Below are 20,624 nucleotides of genomic sequence, written 5' to 3' on the forward strand. Positions count from 1 at the left end.
CTAGCCCAGGATATCCCGTTGCATGGCTATAGTTCTAGTCCAGGATATCCCATTGCATGGCTATAGTTCTAGCCCAGGATATCCTGTTGCATGGCTATAGTTCTAGTCTAGGATATCCCACTGCATGGCTATAGTTCTAGTCTAGGATATCCTGTTGCATGGCTATAGTTCTAGTCCAGGATATCCCATTGCATGGCTATAGTTCTGGTCCAGGATACCCCATTGCATGGCTATCGTTCTAGTCTAGGATATCCTGTTGCATGACTATAGTTCTAGTCCAGGATATCCCATTGCATGGCTATAGTTCTGGTCCAGGATACCCCATTGCATGACTATCGTTCTAGATACCCCATTGCATGCCTATAGTTCTAGCCTAGGATATCCCATCGCATGGCTATAGTTCTAGTATAGAATATTCCATTGCAAACAAGTCAACAGTGAGATCAGTTAGTGTCTACACTACATCTTGGCTGCAGAGAAATGATGGAAAGTTTAGATGCAGAGCCTTTATGGAAGTCATTCCCTTTCTAGCCTGATTTGCCAGCTATCTTTCAACAAACCATAATATAAAAAGGGATCACAATGAGAATTCTACTATGAGGAAATGGAGGAAACCACAGCCCACTCTTTTCTTGGGTTCCCCCACCCAACAAACAGGAAGTGGACATATCAGGTATGTATTTCAGTGGGCAACTGGCCCAAACTTGCTCTTCCAAGGGAGGGAAATGCACTTGGGAGCCTTAGAGAAGGGGTGGGCTTATCATTCAACATGTTCTGCCACAGGATTTTTAACCAAAACCACACAAACCCATCCAATAGAGACTTGGCTTTAAGGAAATGCACCTGCAGTGTCGGGGTCCATCAAGAGTGTGAGAGTTGTTTGGGGGAAGAGGTTTGCTGTGTCCCTCCTTTCTTCTTTTGACAGATACGTGTTTCCTGAAAAGTATATCCCATGTATGTCGGCCTCATTGCCAGCACTGAATAAGTACCACACAACTGAATCTCCTTTGCACATGTTGAGACCAGGCTGATTCCCATACATGAATCCATTAATGGCTGTAAAATTGGGAAAATAACATTTCGAACATAGTTTATTTTATATTTACGTGACAACCTCCCAGACTTCCCAGGGCCAACTTTGTGTTTTAATGACAGAAGACGCATTTGGGCCTGCTCCCCTTTATGTTTTCAGGGTGTTTGCAGCTCCTTGCTCTACCCAGCAGTTCCAGAGCAGCCCTGGTTGAAAGGAGCAGAGCTGAATGCCTGGTTCTTGAATGTGATGGTTATGGTTGTGTGTCAACTTGGCTGGGCCACGATTCTCAGTGGTTTGGCAGTTATGACGTAGTTTGGCTGTTATGTAATGATGTAATCAACTCCATGATAAGATCTGCTATGAGCAGCCAATCAGTTGAAAGGGGAGTTTCCTTTGGGCTGTGGTCTGCCTCCAGTATATAAATGGATGTTCCAGCAAGGCTCTCACTCTGGATCCTGCATCCAGCTTGTCATCATCTGACCTCCAGTTCTTGGGACTTTAGCTAGCAGTTTACCTGCCGATCTTGAAATTCATTGGCCTCCACAGCCTGTGAGCCAGAGGCCTGCTCTCTGACCTGCTGATCTTAGGTTTGTTAGTCCCTGCAGCTATGTGAGTCAGGAGAAGCCTCCAGCCTGATGCCTGACCCATGGACTTGGGACTTGCCAGGCTCTACACCCATGTGAGCCATTTCCTTGAGATAAATCTCTCTCTATATATATACACTTCAGTGGTTTCGCTTCTCTAGAGAACTCAGCCTAAGACATTGAAGCTCTGCACCAGTGTCCCTAGCACCCTGGAGATCTCACTAGGTTCTTCTTAGCTAGCTACTTCTCAGTTCGTCCAGTGGGCATATTGGTGAGCACCCAAATCTATGAATAATAACAGCTTTTCCTGGGTACCGTAGACTGAGAATGTGTTTGTTGTTCTCTGGTTGTGCACAACAGGGAAGAGTATATTCAGGAAATTTTACTGCTTTTTCCAATAGATAATATTCTTGACACCTCCAAATGCAAAAATGCAGAGTCAAACTAAATATTTCAAAGATTGTGGGTAGTATAATTAGTACCTGTCCAGCTAAAAAGAAAACCAACAGTGGTTTGTAACACAACTTTACATTTTATTCTTCTGTAAGCTACAGTGATTTTCACAATTTGTGTATAAGTCATGTGGGCCTTTTGAACAATTAACTCACTGCCTCTAAATGCTGACTATGTTTTAGAATTACCCTGGGAGCTAAAAAATAGACCTGATGCTGGTCATCCATTAAATAAAAATCTCTGGGTGGTCCTGGCATTGGTATTTTTTATCTCCCAGGTCATTCTAATATGCAGTCAAGGATGAGACTCATTGAAGTTTATTGATGGCAGAGGCCTTACCTTTAGACATATTGAATAATAAAATCAGCCCATCATTTTTTGAGCCAGAGATGAGCAAAACATTGAATGCAGCAGTTCTCAAAGTTGAGTATACATCAGAATCACCTGGGTTTATTAAACATAGATTGCTGGGGCCTACCACCAAGGTTTCTGATTCAGTAGCCTGGAGTGGGAATTTGCTTTCCTAATAAGCCTTTAGGTGATGCTAATAGTGCTGGTCCAGGGACCACACTTTGAGGACCACTTATGTAATTAATATATTTTGTATAGTTAAGTTATTCCCAATTAAGTGAAATAATGAGTAATTGACCAACACACTAAATAACCAATGATATTATCCTCAGTCAAAACCAAAAACCAAACCCACTGCAGTTGAGTTGATTCTGACTCATAGTGACCCTATAGGACAGAGTAGATAGAACTGCTCCATAGGGTTTCCAAGGAGTGGCTGGTAGATTCGAACTGTCAACCTTTTGGTTAGCAGCCAAGCTCTTAACCACTGCACCATCAGGGCTCATTATCCTCAGAGCACTTTTGTATTTAATCCTTTATTAAAAATCAAGGAACAAAGCTCTTCATGGAGCGTTTGGGTTTAATAAGGGCATTACATATGCAGTACGGAAAGAATGTGATAGATTGGTGGATGGTTTAGTACTCACAATGCATCTTATTAGATTCTTGAAAGTCTGCGTCTTCCTTATCCACCTGATCAGGGGCCGTTGTAAACATTCTAATATTATCATCCAGGAGTAAACTCTCATTCTCATCAAACACTGTGGGAAACAAATAGAACTCCTTGTCTACATCTTTCTACAAATCAAAACAAGAACAATGGGGTGAGAATAAGTAAGGCAGAAAGACTTCCACATACACAATACTATTTGTACAAGAGCACACTAAAGGAAAGACAAGAATAGAAGTTCCAGCTCCTCTTTTCAAACTCAGGTTCATGAAATACTCCGTTTGACCACTGGAGTTTTCATTAGTATATGTGCAATGGATTTTTGATTCAACGTGATAATTTGAGCCTCTACATCTAAACGTTCTGACTCTTCTCTCCTTAACTGCCTGCTCTCATGGTCCATACCAGTTAAAATGACCACCAAAAAAAACCCAAAAAGCATAATGGGGGATTGGGAGACACGTGTCTGTGTTGGAAATCAGGGAAGGTGCCATCCACATTCATGAAAACTTCTGTAAGGCTGAGCAGGTGGAAGCAGATTGAGGGAGGAATCATCTAAGTGGAGAAATAACCTTCCAAGTGAGTCGGAACAGGGATTCACACCATCTCCATCCATCCGGACAAATATGCTCACTACCCCCATTCCACACCCACTGCTCTAGTTAAAAAAAAAAAAGAGGAAGCAGAAGTGCTATCTGGTTTATGAAATGATTCAGTAGTTTGGAAGATCAGTCTGAGGAATAAAAGCAAATGAGGTCCTGAGAACAAGTCTCTCCTTCAAAGCAAAGAAAAATTTACAAGTATTTTATGTTCTCAATGGGGTTCAAGATATTACTGCTTGTCTTTTTCCTGTGATCATTCTTTAAGATGAAAAGATTTAAAAAACCCAACTCTTGAGAGACCCGAAGGTTAGATCCTGTAGAAAACCAAATCAATGAATTGGAAGGTGAGCTTAAGAAAACAATGCAAAGTCAATCACAAAAGGACAAATACTGTATGAGACCACTATCATAAAAACTCATGAAAAGGATACACACAGAAAGAAACAATCTTTGATGGTTACTAGGGAGGGTGGGGGTGGGTAGGGAAAAAACACTAAATAGACAATACATAAGTGATAACTTTGGTGAAGGGTAGGAGAGGGCTCGGTGCTGGGGAAGCCAGCACAACTTGACCAAGACAGGGTCATGAAGGCTTCTTGGACGCATCCAAGCTCCCTGAGGGATGGAATAGCTGGGCTGAGAGCTGGGGACCATGGTCCTGGGGGACATCTAGTTTAATTGGCATAACATAGTTTATAAAGAAACTGTTCTACATCCTACTTTGGTGAGTAGCATCTGGGGTCTTAAAAAGTTAAGAGCGGCCATCTAAGATACTCCACTGGTCCCACCCCATCTGGAGCAAGGGAGAATGAAGAAAACCAAAGACACGGGGAAGATTAGTCCAAAGGACTAATGGACCGCAACTACCACAGCCTCTACCAGATGGAGTCCAGCACAGCTGGATGGTGTCTGACTATCACCACTGACTGCTCTAACAGGGATCACAGTGGAGTGTCCTGGACAGAGCTAGGAAAAAATGTAGAACAAAATTCTAACTCTCTCACACACACACACACACACGCAAAAAGACCAGACTTACTGGTCTGACACAGACTGGAGAAACCTCAGGAGTATGCCCAGACACCTTTTAATGTGGTACTGAAGTTACTCCTGAGGTTCACCCTTCAGCCAAAGATTAGACAGGCCCATAAAACAAAACAAGAGTAACTGGGCACACCAACCCAGGGGCAAGGATGAGAAGTCAGGAAGGGACAGGAAAACTGGTAATGGGGAACCCAAGGTCGAGAAAGGGACAGTATTGACATGTCATGGGGTTGGCAACCAATGTCACAAAACAATATGTGTATCATTTCTTTAATGAGGAACAAATTTGCTCTGTAAACCTTCAGCACAATACAAAAAAAAAAAAAAAAGCCCCAAGCGGCGGTGATAGGAAAAGAAAACTCCTGTCAATCAGAGGAAAAGATTAAAGATGAAAAGTATCCATATAGTAGTAATTGAAGAAAGAGAAAAATTGTGAAAGGGGTGATACAATCATAAGAAATAAATGTTTTCCATCATAAAGGAGAAAGACTAGAATATTCAGATTCCAAAGGTTTCCTGAAAATAAGGCAAAAGTAGTGATAGAAAACTGTACCTAAACAAGCCCTGGTAGAATTTTTAACTTCAAAAATAGAAAAAAAAATTCTACAATAACCCATTTTTTAAATGTTAAGATGAAATTAAAAAATCAGATGGACAAGACTTTTCTTGTACAATAAGTGTCAGAGGAAAATGGCATATCAACTACATTTTGAGGGGAAAAGATTATGATACAAAAAAATCCATACTAGGTAAGAAACCACAAAGATATTTTCAGATGCGTAAGATTCCAACAGGGGACTGCTATTATCACCTACATTCTGATCTACAGGGAAGATGTCAGTAAAAAAGTTTATAGGATATTTTCAGATTGCAAAGCTACAAATCTAAAAATCACTAACAAAAGGACAAGAGAGTTTAAAATACTGTATTTGATCCAAATAATTCTTAGGTCAAAGAGGAAATAAAACTGAATTACTGCCTATCTAATAATATCCATGAGAACACATAAGTAAAAATGTCTGGAATATAAGCATATAAACTTGAAGCCTAGTGTGCTCTATTTTAAGCAAGACTGAAAAAAAAAATAAATATCTGGAAATTTTAGAAAATAAAATTAAGAAAGAGGAAAGGGATTAATAAAGACAAAGGCAAAATTTAATAAATTAAAACACAACATTGCCAAATCTAAAGATGGCAGGTCTAATAAAAAGAGAGAACCAAAATATACCATATTAGAAATTATAAAGGACTATAACCACGTGGGGGACAAAAAAAAAAAAAAAGGACCTTTATGTACAATAAATATTTGATGAAAATTGGCTCAGAAAGAGGTACCTGAGCTGATCAATATCCCTGGGTGAAATAAAAATGATGATAAAAAAGAAACGCATAAACAACAAAAAAATAACTACTTCTTTAAAAAAAAAATCACAAAGCCAAAGTAATTTTACAGGCAAGTTCTTTAAAATCTCTAAGGAGCAGATGGTTCTTATCTGTTTAAACTTTCCACAGTATTAAAAACATGGAAATCTTGCCAATTTATTTAATGAAGATAGCATAATTATGATATTAAAACCTTTCTGAAAAAGCAAAAAATTAATTAATTAATCTTTTTTTTATAAGCTTAGGTGAAAAATTCTAAATAGAAAACTATCAGATGAAACTAAAAAATATGTTAAAGAAAAAGCACCGTGCTCAAGCAGTGTTTTTCCCCAGAGGAGTAAGGATGGTTCAACATTAGGAAATCCTTAACGTAGTTGGTCATATTTATAAGCCAAAGGAGAAAAAAATATATAATCATCTTAAGGAATCCTGAAAAGAAATTTTATAAAATTTGACATTCGTGGTGCTTGCTGTTCCCTTTATTCTTCTTTCCTCAGATCTTTGCCTCCTGAAATTTAGGACTTGGTTCAAATATTACTTCTACTTTCTCTAAACTAGATTTCTGTTCACTCTCACATTTCCCTATTTTTTATTTCCTTTGAAGCACTTGTCACTTTCTGAAGTTATCTAATCTACATTTATTTTTAACACACCCCCACCCCCACCCCCCCACACCCACACACCCACACACACCCACACACCCACACCCCCAAACCCCCACCCCACACACACACCCACACACCCACACCCCCACACCCCCACCCCACACGCACACACGTACAGCCCATGCTGGAGCAGGAACCCCACCTGTCTTATTTACCACTGAATTCTCTTCCTAGCTCGGCATATTTATTGAGCTGCTTGAGTGATTAATTTTTAAATACTAAAACATTCTCAGTAAACTAGGAATAGAATAAAGAATATCAACTAATAGCCGACATCATATTTAGTGGTAAAATAATAAAGACATTCTCATTAAGATCAGACACAAAACAAGACAACTGGCTATTACCACTCTTGCTTAACATTCTCAGTATTCTGCCCAATTCCGTGAGACAAGAAAATAGCACAAAGCTGAAATGCTGGCAAGGAGATGACAATTAGCATTATTTGTGGGTAATACAGAACCTACATGAACCAGTTGGAAACGATTTGAATTAAAAAATAACGTGTAAGATTCGTGTTACAAAATAAATATTAAGCAATTAAAAACCTGTTTATATAATAAAAGAAAATATCATATGCATAATATTAAAAAAACTCAACAAAAGGAATAAATACAAAAGAGACATATGCAGAACTTTTATGAAAAAAACTATAAAAATTTATTGAATAATAAATGAGATGACTTGAATTAAAGGGTTCTTTTTTTTTTCTTTTTTAGTATAAAGCTAAATATAGTTAAATGATCGATTCTCCCCAACTAAAATTATCCAGCCAAAATACCCATGGTAATTTTTTAATTTTGATAGAACTACTTGAAAGTTGATCTGGAAGAATACATATTTGAGGGTAGCTAAAAATAAAAGGGAAACCCTGGTGGCGTAGTGGTTAGGTGCTATGGCTGCTAACCAAAAGGTCAGCAGTTCAAATCCACCAGGAGCTCCTTGGAAACTCTATGGGGCAGTTCTACTCTGTCCTATAGGGTCGCTACAGGGTTGCTATGAGTCGGAATAGACTCAACGGCAGTGGGTGAGTAAAAATAAAAGTGAAAAATAATGAGGTAATAGGTGAAAATGTCCGATCATATATTAAAAACATATGATAAAAGTATAATAATAAAAACAGCATGGTACTGGTACAGACAATCATATGGTAAGCTAGAAATCCTAGAAAAATGATCCAAATACATAGGTATAAGATTTGGAATATGATAAAGATGACAATTCAAACCAGCAAGTAAAGAATAAAAAAACCTAGTGCCGTCGAGTCGATTCCGACTCAGAGCGACCCTAAGTAAAGAATAGATTAGTCCATACATAACGTTCAGATAATCTGCTAGTTGTTTAGGGGAAAAAAACAAACAGACAAAACCGCAAAAACATAGAGCTCTTATTCTCACCAAATTCAAAATTAGTTCCAGATAATACTTTTAAGGTAGTGATGAAAATGTAGATTATTATTTTATGTACTGTTTGGACAGATGAGAACTTTCTAGATGTGGTACAAAAGGAAAAAAAAAATGAAGAGATTGATAATTTGGCTTAAAATATTACAGTTTACCTAGGGTTTTAAACTATATTCACTTCATTTTTGTCTCTTTTGGCAAGAAAAAACCTAATCATCAAGTTAGGTAAGCAAAGAAGATACTGTCTTTATTTACTGATGATTCAGGTGAGCATGAGAAATATTAAATACTCAGAAGCCGCCACCCCTGGTCTGTCAGTTTGTCCTACTGCAGTGGCTTGCGTGTCGATGTGATGCTGGAAGCTATGAATGTAAAAGCAGGACGATAAGTAAGAAAGACTGAAGAACTGATGCCTTTGAATTACAGTGTTGGCAAAGAATATTGAATATACCATGGACTGCCAGAAGAATGAACAAATCCGTCTTGGAAGAAGTACAGCCAGAACGCTCTTAGATGCGAGGGTGACGAGACTTCATCTCGCTTACTTTGAACGTGTTGTCAGGAGGGACATATTACTTCTGGAGAAGGACATCGTACTTGGTAAAGTAGGGGTCAGTGAAAAAGAGGGAGACCCTCAACGAGATAGATTGACACGGTGGCTGCAACAATGGGCTCAAGCATAACAATTGTGAGGATGGCGCAGAACCGGGCAGTGTTTTGTTTCGTTGTGCATGGTGTTGTTTTGAGTCAGAACCGACTCGATGGCACCTAGCAACAATCTGTAGTGACGTGACTAGTGAGTGAAAGATGAACCTCTCAGTGCCTCCTGTTAAACACAAGACTTGAACAAATAGAAAGACATGTGTCCTTGGAGAGCATAACCCACTGCCATTGAGTTGATTCTGACTCATAGTGACCCTATAGGACAGAGGAGAACTGCTCCATGGGGTTTCCATGGAGGATTTGAACTGATGACATTTTGGTTAGCAACCATAGCTTTTAACCACTATGCCACCAGGGTTTCTGAATAGCATAAGGCAATCTCATTACAATGTCCAGCCTGACTTAGTTATTTTCTATTCGTAAGACCGTCCCAATAAAAACATCATCAGACTTTTTTTCTGGAGCCAGCCATATTTTTAGAAGGTTTATTAGGAAGAATAAGCAAGCAAAAATAGCCATTTAAACCATGAAAAAGAAGGGTAATGAGGTAAGACTAACCTATTTAAAAGGTTATATATTAAAGTAATATGGAATTGGTGCACGAATAGGCAGAGACGAATGGAGCAGAATAGAAAATTCAGACATAGGCTCAGTTGCCCATGAAAATTTTAGTTTATGATAAAGGCAACATTTCAATCAATGGAGAAAAGTTCGATTTTTAAAATAAATGGTGTTGAAATAACTGGATAGTCATACAGAAAAAAGATGACTTTGATCAATTCTTCAACTGTAGACCTGGATAAACTCTAAATAGAACACAGATTTAAATGTAAAAAATGAAATCATACTGGGTGAATTCTTTTATGACCTAGGAGTTGGGAAAACTTCCTTATGATGACACAAAATACATAATCAGTAAGGAAAGAGGTGTTAAGAATAAATATTTTGCATGGCCAATGACAACATCTATAAGCAAAAGTATAAACACAACGACAAACTAGGAAAAATATTTGCAACTAATATCTCAGACAAAGGCTTTCTTTCTCTAATATGTAAAGAACATCTAAGTCAGCGAAGAAAAATAATGTTATAGAAAAATAGGTTAGAGATATGAACCAAACCAAAATCAAACCCACTGCCATCAAGTTGATCCTGACTCATAACAACCTCATAGGGTTTCCAAGGCTGTAAATCTCTACGGAAGCAGACTACCACATATTTCTCCCGCAGAGCCACGGGTGGTTTTGAACCACTGGCGTTTCGGTTAGCAGTCTAGCACTTTAACTACTGCGCCATCAGGGCTCCATCCAGAGATATGAGCAGTTCGATTAAAGTAAATGAAAATGGATCTTAAGCATCTAAAAAGATGCTCAACCTCCCTAATAAAGGAAACACAAATTAAAATGACAGAGATACCATTTATTGCCTATCAGAGTGGGGAAAACCCCCAAGTTTAGCAACATGCCTTGCAGGTAGGCTGTGGAGAAACAGTTACTCCCACCTCACGGGAATAACACATGGCACCACTCCTAAGGAAGGGAATATGGCATTATCAAGCAAAACTGTACATGCATTTCCCCTTTGACCCGGAAATACCACTTCCTCCTGGCAGAAAATACAACAAAGACATATAAACAAGGCTATCGACTGTAGCTCCATTTGCAAAAGTAAAGACTGGAAACTGTTCAAATACATGTCAGATAGGGCGGTGCAAACAGTTAATGTGCTCAGCTGCAGACCGAAAGGCTGGAGGTTCGTGTCCCACCAGAAGTGCCTCGTGATCTACTTCCAAAACGATCAGTCATTGAAAACTCTATGGAGCCTACTTCTGCTCTGACACACAGAGGGTCGCTACGAGTCAGAAACGACTTGACGGCAACTGGTTTTTATACACACACGTATCCTTATCAATAAGGATATGGAGAATGAATTGAAACATAACAAATATGTTTAAGTCCATGAGTTCTCTAAAAAGAAAAGAAATTAATGAGCACCTCTGAAGTATGCTATAGGAGAACTATTAACTTGAGAGCTTGTAAATAAAAGGAAAGACTCAAGTATTTATCATTCCCCCCTATATGTGAGGTTACCCTACCTCAGGGTAACCAAACAATTGAGTAAGGGAAGTTTGTGTTTATTGAAGCATGCCAGCTAATAAACAAGGAAGGAATGATGGGATTAGAATATTACCATTTTAGAAGCCCTAATTAGTTTATGATTATGACAGAGAAAAGATTGAAGTTGTCAAGGATTTCATTTTACTTGGATCTACGATCAATGCCCACGGAAGCAGCAGTCAAGAAATCCAATGATGCATTGCATTGGGCAAATCTGCTGCAAAAGTTCTTTTTAGAGAGTTAAAAAGCAAAGATGCCACCTTGAAGACTAAGGTGTGCATGACCCAAGCCATGGTGTTTTCAATCACCTCATATGTTTGTGAAAGCTGGACAATGAACAAGGGAAGACCGAAAAAGAATTGACACCTTTGAATTATAGTGTTGGTGAAGAAAATTGAATATATACAATGGACTGCCAAAAGAATGAACAAATCTGTCTTGGAAGAAATATAGCCAGAATGCTTTTTAGAAGCAAGGATGTCAGGACTATGTCTCACATACTTTGGACATGTTATCAGGAGGGATCAGATCCTGCAGAAGGACATTATGCTTGATAAAGTTGAGGGTCAGTGAAAAAAAGGAAGATCCTCAACAAGATGGATTGACACAGTAGCTGCAACAATGGGCTCAAGCATAATAGCGATTGTGAGGATGGCACAGGACTGGGTCATGTTTCATTCTGTTGTACCTAGGGTCGCTAGGAGTAAGAACCGACTGGACAGCACCCAAAAACAACAACAATTAGTTTATGAACCTAGGAAATGATCATCAGTGGCTGGTAATATCCCTAATCGAGAGACAGTTATACGCTATGTGCTCCCTGACAGAAGTACTCAGTATCACGTATAAAGTAGTCTTGCAAAAAGAAAAAAAACTAATCTGAATCTTATCAAATCTCTAGATCTAGCCATTGATTTATAGAAAACAGAAGGGAGAGAGGGAGCCGTGTTAAATGATCGCATCACTAAAATCCAGACATGGGAAACTTCTATAGGGCAGACAAATGATTCTTCAATAGAAAAATGGCAAAAAATTAAAAAAAATCTTAAGAAACATATTAATGAAGTGTGATGTGTGGAATTATATGGGTACTGATTCAAACAACACACTTAAAACAATTATAAACCATTTGGGGAAATGTGAACAATGATTGGATATTTGGTGATATTAAAAAAAATATTAAGGAATGTTTATTATTATAATAATGATTATTATTTTTAGGTGTGATAATTTTGTGGATTTTTAAAAAAGGATTCCTTACCTTTTAAAGATACTAAAATACTTATTTTAGAGATAAAAAAATGATGAGGTTAGGTATTTCCATTTTTAGATCAAAGGGTCATTTTCTCATTTCTAAATAAATATTTTAAGCAATATTTTCCTCAGTGAATGTTAATGAAATTGAAATTGTTATCATTACCAGCTGATTTGTATATGTATGTTGAAGTCTATTGTATCATAAAAAAAAAACCTTGTATTCCATGGAAAAATTTTTTTTCCGACCCATCTCAAAACAATCATATTAGCCAGGGAGTCTACACAATACCGATCTAATAAGCCTGAAAATTTTTTATAATTAATGTTCTTAGGTATACTATCCTCACTGGCTCAAAACCCAGCATTTTCCTTATGAAGATGGTTATTCAAAGAGATTGGCAAATCGTTTTGATTTTTTTCTGGATTGAACTTACCTGTCTCCCATTTGCATGTAAACTTCCTTGCTTACATATTTTCATGGGCCCGATAAGCCCAGTGAATATATCTTTGGTGGGATCCACAGCCGAATAATACATCTTACATAGACAGACGGGGTCATCATAGGTGGGTCCTACTTCTGCAGGGACAGTCCACTCATAGGTGAATGTTGCATCAGGTGCCACATGGGAGGCAGGAGGAGGAGGCACACCTGTGAGAAAAGTCACATGAAAGAGATTTAATGTGTTTTCTAATCTGGTCATTTGAGCTGCAAAGTAGGCTGGGCTTGGCCTAGTCTAACAACTCACTTCTGATCTCCTTGTTATGAATTAGGATGGAATCCTCCTTGTGCTCATGTGACTGGCCACAAATGAGGTGACTACCTCCAGGAAAATGCAACCAACCAACCCAGTGCCATCGAATCGATTCCTACTCATAGCGACCCTATAGGACAGAGTAGAACTGCCCCAAAGAGTTTCAAAGGAGTACCTGGCGGATTTGAACTACCAACCTTTTGGTTAGCAGTTGCAGCTCTTAACTGCTACACCACCAGGGTTTCCTCCAGGAAGTCTCCTCTAAACCCCTGCCTGGGGTTGGTGCCCCTCTTTGTGTTCCCACGTGCCTGAGAAGGCCTCAAGCAATTTCATGTTATACTGTGTGCATTTCTCCTCCAACGCAACTTACCCTTCTCGAAGGCAGGCATTGTCTCTGTATTTTCAGCAGCTAGAACAATGCCTAGCTATAGGGGGTAATCGATACATTTTTATTAAGCAAAACTAAACTGAAAACAATTTCAGAACTAAAAGGAACCTTGTGGATGATCCGGTTCCATCTCCCAATTTTACACTTGAGGAAACTAAGGCCAGACAGACTGAATAAACTGCCCAAGGTCACAGGTTATTGGAATCTTGGTCTTCATTGGCCAATCGTGATACATAAAAATACTCAAATACATTCGTGATGGAATATTTTGCATCATTAAAATTATATTAATAAAACACTTACAATGCTAAGAGAACAAAATCTGGGTACAAAAGTATAATGAACAAAGTTATAATGATACATATATTTATATAGTATGATCTCAACCCAATTAAAATATGTATTATATATGCACAGAGGAAAGAGCAAAGGCGATTTATAAAAATAGAATAGTGGTTGACTGTCGAACTATGGATAAATAAATATTATTGTTTATACCTTCCTATGTTTTTAAAATATTCTTTAAAAATGAGCATTTAATCCTTTTGTAATTACAAAACTATTTTTTTAATTAATAATTACTCAAATAACCATTAAAAACCCATTGCCATCGAGGTGATTCCGACTCATAGTGACCCTATAGGACAGAGTAGAACTGCCCCATGGGGTTTCCCAGGAGCAGCTGGTTGATTCAAACTGCTGACCTTTTGATTAGCAGCCTGAGCTTGTAACCACTGCACTACCAGGGCTCCAAATCACCCAAATAGTACTCAGGAAATGAATAATCAATACAATTCAAATATGTTATCAGCATCTCCAACAATCGTTCAATCAGTCAGGACAAAATTCCATAAACCAATTGGAAATGAAGGGAGAAGGGGTTTATTTACTTCCTGGCACAATGCCAGAGGGTGGTATCTGCGCTGTTACCCCACAAATTCCTCCTTTCAGTTTTTACAGGACAGTTTATTGGGGTGACCAGCACCATCGGTTATTAAACATTATTGATTGATTGCAGAGCGCTGTACTCACTTCCTTTCGGGGGGTTCCGTGCAGCATAGTAGGTGCCCTCGTTGTTCTTATCGACTCTCACCCCAATTGGCTCGATGCTGAGGGGATATGCTCCTTTGTTACGGAAGGTAACTCTGATGATGTCTTCCACCTCTGCCCAAATGACAGGACCTGTGGACAAAGAGAGAAATGTTATCCTCACTTGGCATATAACATGCAGAATATATAAGACAATAATTTTCTTTGGCCTTGGCCTCTGGCAAGATCCCTGGGGAACAATATGCCTATTTGTGGCAAATGGAAAGTTCAGGTTTTTAAAAGTCCATTATTAAATTGGCATGGAGAGGGTGGAAGGAGGTGGGAAAGGCTCTCTGATCCAACTTCAGGTTAACGAAATTTATTACAATTTTTGTCCGAGTCAGTCCAGAAGCTTTGTTGTTGTTATTAGGTGCAGTTGAGATGATTTTTGACTTATAGTGACCCCATGTGACAGAGTAGAGCTGCTTCATAGGGTTTTCTAGGCTGCAAGCTTTAGAGAAGGAGACTGCCAAGGCTTTCTCCCTTGGAGAGGCTAGGTAGGTTCGAACCACCAACCTTTCAGTTACCAGCCTAGAGCTTAACCATTGCACCCCTCAGAGCTCCTTATACATCTACAAAAAACTGTTCAGGGTGTATTTTCTTCACTGGAGTCTTCTGTTGATTTTTGTTGTCATTGTTGTTAGTTGCTGTTGAGTCAATTCTGACTCACGGTGACCCCATTTGTGTGCTATTTGTCCCAAGAGTCAAGGGGGGATGCTATACACCTTGACCACCCAAAGCGGGTAAGTTAAATTGTCTTGGATGTAAAGGATAATACTGTTTTGGATTTTCCATCACCAAAATTAATATTATTACTAAATGCAGAATAAAAACACAGATATATAATACATAAATATGTATTATATGAAACGACATTTATTGAGAGCCTTCTATGTGCTCTTCTGGATATGTATGACTCATTTAATCTTTTTTTTTAATAATATTTTATTGTGTTTTCAGTGAAGGTTTACACAGCATGCTACAATTTCTACACAAGTTGTTCAGTGACATGGGTTACATTCTTCACCATTTGTGAACATTCTCGTTATTTCCGTTCAGGCTGTTCTGTTTCATTTAATCTTTGTAACAACTTTATGAGGTAGGGACTATCACTGCTCCCATTTTACAGAAGGGAACAGGCATAGAAAGTTGAGTAACTTTCAAAGGTCACACAGCCAATAGGTGAAGAGTGAGGATAGTCAGAATCCGGTCACCGTTAGCTTACCCACAATGCTGTGCTGCCCATAGCCTGGTGGAAAATGCCTCCGGGCGGTGCCTGAGAGCAGCCTGCAGAGGTCTCTGGGGCAAGCTAGCCTGTCTCACCCTCACAGTAGCCTGGATTTGATTTCTGAGAGAAGGCACCCTCAGCTGAGAGCAGAGGTTAACAACTGTTGGGAGGATGGTCTGCCTCTATGATTCCCATCCAGCCTGCCTAAGCTGAGCCTTCAGCTCAGAATATTCTTTGATAAAGAGGCTCTCTGTCTTTCCCAGTCCCTAATTTTTTTTTTTTTTTTAATTCTAGTCAGAGAAGCCTTCCTTCCTGTTCTGAGCTCACAGTAACTTTCTCTGTCCTCATGCATGGCCACCATATGGCCCCTGGCCAACCCCACCATCTCCATGACTACAGTAACATCAAAGAATGTGCCCCGTGGGGAACTGACCCCTTGGGTTTTTTTTCAATCATTAATCAGAAATTGCAGGCTTACAAAGTTAATCTCGTATCTAAGGGGGAAGGAATGTTCTTTCTGGTTATGCTGATTTGCACATAAACAAGAGATACCCCCCATAACAGGGTGGCCAGGCCAGGTGTGCCTGAAAAAAGACCCCCTTCCTCTTACCCCTTTTTGCCTTTCCCATGCAATCTGGCATGTATATCCCTCTGGTTTATACTATAAAACCCCCAGGCTGGAGTTCTCCTTTGTTCCCTCACCCGTGCTGTTGAGGGGTATGTGTGGAGGTGGCTAAATATTTCACCCTTGGGCAGGAGCCTTTTGAGGAAATCTAGTTCCTGATAAACACTACTCGGTTCATCGTCACTCTGATTAATATGTGAGTAAGAAAGGCCTGTGACCACGTCAGTGAGCAGTGCGATTATTTGTTCTAATCCAAAGAGCCATACACCATCTGTTTTACTTGGAATATCACAACAACTTAGTTACCTACTTAAACCAAGTCACGTAAGCACACAAGTCCCCTTACCTCTTCAAAGGGGAAAAAAATAATCATTTGAAGACAGCCTGGCTTTTAATGATGAGGATTTACCATCGATAACTTACATTTTGAAAAGTCACTAATTGCTGCATTTTATTGATGATGGAGCCCGTCATATCCTTAGTTTATAAGTAGAAATCAGGCTGCAGGTCCTGAAGTTTCTATTCTTTCTGAGGTTGGCGTAATCCAGGGGAAGAGCACACCAGCCATACGTATTCTGTGCAGACTCACCCAGTATGCCAAGATGTTCCTCTTCGGGGCCTCTCTCCTTTCGGGTTGCAAAGGAGGCATCTGTGTACTCACGATAAACCAGCTTTTTATAAGAGCCTCCAATTCTTGTAGCACCTTGTTCAAAAAACACCTGTGACTCACTGCCAAAAGGAAAAGGGTTTAATGCTGGAGTTGAAGTAGAACAGAAAGCAGGTATTCACGTGGGGTACTAATTGAAGAGAAAAAAATATCTAGCTAGCCTTAGAGATGACTACTATCCAAGATTTACAGTCATCCATAACAGATATGCAAACAAAAGGAGACAGTACTAGGCCACCTTATAGAAGGAGGATCAGTGAAGGCGTGAAGAATCATGGAATACAGGTTTCACTTTTTCAAGTGAAGTGAAAAAACCTCAAGGGAGCCCATGTCAACACCTGATAGTTGATAAATTATTTTATAATAGAATCTTTTTCCCAAATTGTGAAATGTTTAAATAACATAAAAAAAAAAAAAATGTCGCCGATGAGTCAACGCTGACCAGCCTACTCTGCCTTATGGCGACCCCACGTGTGTCAGAGTAGAACTGTGCTCCACAGGTTTTCAATGGCTTCTTTTTCGGAAGTAGATTGTCGGTGCTTTCTTTCGAGGGGCCTCTGGGAGAACTCAAACCCCCAAACTTTTTTTTTGTTAGGAGCCGAGTGTGTTAACTGTTTGTACCACTCAGGGACAAAATAACAGGAACCCTGGTGGCACAGTGGTTAAGAGCTCATCTGCTAACCAAAAGATCAGCAGTTTGAAGCCACCAGCCGCTCCTCGGAAGCCCTATGGGGCAGTTCTGCTCTGTCCTATAGGGTGGCCATGAGTTGGAATCATGCGACAGCAATGAGTGTGGGTTTTTTGGTGCTGTTTATTGAGTATTAGTACATGTCCGGTGCTCAGGGGCTTTCATTCATTTACTATTTGAAACTCACACAACAGGGCAACAAAGATGGTATTATCCTCCCTGCTTTACAAATGAAGACATTAAACCCCAGAAGATATTGTGACCTGCACAAAGCCACCTGCTCATCATTTCCTTTATTTGACAAGGGTCTTGAGCACCTGTTCTCTGCCAGGAACTCTGCTATGTGCTGATGAGATTACCATAGCAAGCTGGACCCGTCTCTGTTCGTGCAGAGCTTGCAGCTACCAGAGAAGACAGGCTACGCACCAATCAGTGATTCACGTACAAGAATGTATCCTCGTGCATGCTGATGAACGTGTAATAAGCACAGGTGTCAGGGAGCATTTTCCTGGGGTTGGGGGAAGCGGTGGGGAGAGGCTGCAAAGGCTTCCCTGAGAAAGTAGTTTTTTAAAAAAACTATCTAAAGGAGCAGCCTTTAGGTAGCTTAGCATGTATAAAGAACGCACAGCTACCACACATCTGGCAGTGGAGGCTAGCCTTTTGCTATGATGCTGAACAGATCTCAGCAGAGCTTCCAGACTAAGATGAACTAGAAAGAAAGTAGCCTGGTGATCTACTTCAGAACATCAGCCAGTGAAAATCCTATGGGTCACAATATTCCAATTCGAAACTGATCACGGGGATGGCACAGGACCAGGCAGCGTTTTGTTCCATTGTGCATGGGTTGGCCATGAACCAGGGGTCTACTCGACAGCAGCTAACAACAACAGCAAAAGAGCAGCAGAGTTAACATGATGCAGTGTGTGTGTGTGTGTGTGTGGACGGAGAGGGGAGAATGGGTGCATGTGGAAAGGCTCAGAGGAGACAGGGAGCTTGGCATGTTTTAGAAAATATGGCAGCAGGATACCATGCTGGGCAGGCGAGCTGAGGGTGAGACTTGGAGAGATGGGAGAATGGGCAACAGGATCTAGTTAAGGACTCAGTACTCTATTCCAGAGCAATGGGAAGCCTCTGAAAGGTTTCAGCATTCGGGATTTGTGTTTTAGGAGGATCCCTCTGTCTGCTGCATGGAGAATGGGTTAGAAAATGCAAGACTGTGGTAGGGAGACCAGTCAGGGGCTACTGTTATCATCTCAGTGAGAGGGGTTGATGGCTTTAGAGATACTTGGGATATGAGGAGGCAGGACTCATGTGAAGAGGAAGGAGTGGTGACAGAGAGAAAGGGTTAAGGATGATGCTCAGATTTTGGGTTGGACACTTGGATGGATGGATGGCCATACCATTCATCGAAAGAAGAAACTCAGATTTGCAGGGGAGAGGATGGGTTCAGGGTTGGATATTTTGTGTTGGAAGGGCCTCATCCAAGTGGGAATGTCCACCAAGCAGTTTGAAATCCAAATATGCAATTTATGAGAGACTTCCAGGCTGGTGACACAGATTTGGGGGTGAAATCTCTGCTCAGGCATCATGGATTCAGAGGGAGCCAGGCCTAGCTATTGATCTGCCGTGTGACCTTGGGTAAATTATTTAACTTCTCTGAGGAAGGGATTATTCAGATGAATGGCAAACAAGGCTTCTCTGGGGAGGTGACATTTGAGCAGAGACTTGGATCGGGGATGGTCATGATGTGATTGACATTTTTGAAAGGTTACCTTGACTGCTTTGTAGAGAATGGGTTGTAGGAAAGGAAGACTGAGGCAGGAGGAATGAATGGGAGGCTATGGAAGTCATCCAGACATGGTAACAAGAGCTTGGTCTAGGAGGGCAGGGGGGTGAGAAGTGGTGAGATTCCGGGTATATTTCAAGGTAGAACTTTCTGATCAGCATAGATTCAAATGGGGAGGGTATTCCAGGCAGAGGGAAAAAGAGGAGCAATTGCCTGAAAACAAGGATAGCACGGAGCACATCTGGAATGGGAGCTATTTCCAAAAGCGAAGATGAAGTTTCTGTAAAATTATATTATAAGATCATGAAAGTCACATTACTACTACACATCTTCTCCCTGTTTCAAAATGATAAGTTTTCAGAAAAGGAAAGCAAACAAATTGATCTCTTCAATCGTGTTCAGTAATAGGACTTTGTTGAATATTTGATAACCTTTAAACCCATCTTTTATCAAGAACTCAAAATTCATAGTTCTCAAACTGGGAGTCTTATACCAAATGCCTTAATAATTACTTAACGGTATAATGACTTAATATCAGATACCAATTAGAATTTTAATTCCTGAATCAGTTTTTGATCGTTATTTGGGGAGGGAGGGTGCGTATTTTTTGTAATAACAGCCATTTTCCCTGGAAGCCATTACCTTCCAGGTGCCGTTAAGTTTTCTTGGCTGAAGTTGTCTATCCCAGAGGGTGCATAGTTCCAGATGATTTCCTCAGCGGCAATGTAGTAGTGTCTGACATTCTTCCAAGGCATATCATCCTTAGATGAAGCTTTCTTGCAGTCCTCCACCTGGAAAAAGGCCTGTAAGCCAGCTGGAAATGAAAGAGAAGGGGGTAGCGGTTAAAGAAGCCAAACGTCTCTTTCTCCTTTTGCCTTGTAGACACTGTTGTTGAAATGACAGAGGGAATCGAAACTATAAATTATAAACTAGGGTTGTTGTTGTCAGTGGCCGTGGAGTCAATTCTGACTTGTGGTGACCCCGTGTATGCAAAGTAGAGCTGTGCTCCATAGGGTTTTCAAGGCTGTGACCTTTCGGAAGTAGATCTCCAGGCCTGTTTTCTGATGTGCCCCTGGGTGTGTGTGAACTACCAGTCTTTCTTTATTTTTTTTTTCATTGTGCTTTAGATGAAGGTTTATAGAACAAACTAGCTTCTCATTAAACAATTAGTATACA

At 40.0% G+C, this 20,624-nt stretch overlaps 1 protein-coding gene across 1 annotated transcript in view; it reads right to left on the minus strand.

The window, feature by feature from the left end:
- Positions 1 to 20,624, minus strand: part of CP (ceruloplasmin) — a 64,635-nt gene that overhangs the window by 24,349 nt on the left and 19,662 nt on the right. The window contains exons 6-11 of the mRNA XM_023555429.2: positions 20,091 to 20,262; positions 16,897 to 17,036; positions 14,398 to 14,547; positions 12,660 to 12,874; positions 3,069 to 3,219; positions 844 to 1,056 (exon numbers count right to left, since the gene is read on the minus strand). Coding sequence (XP_023411197.2) covers positions 844 to 1,056; positions 3,069 to 3,219; positions 12,660 to 12,874; positions 14,398 to 14,547; positions 16,897 to 17,036; positions 20,091 to 20,262 — 1,041 coding nt within the window. The remainder of the gene's footprint in view (positions 1 to 843; positions 1,057 to 3,068; positions 3,220 to 12,659; positions 12,875 to 14,397; positions 14,548 to 16,896; positions 17,037 to 20,090; positions 20,263 to 20,624) is intronic.

The sequence above is a fragment of the Loxodonta africana genome, chromosome 23, assembly GCF_030014295.1.
Source record: "Loxodonta africana isolate mLoxAfr1 chromosome 23, mLoxAfr1.hap2, whole genome shotgun sequence".
Classification (NCBI taxonomy): Eukaryota; Metazoa; Chordata; class Mammalia; order Proboscidea; family Elephantidae; genus Loxodonta; species Loxodonta africana.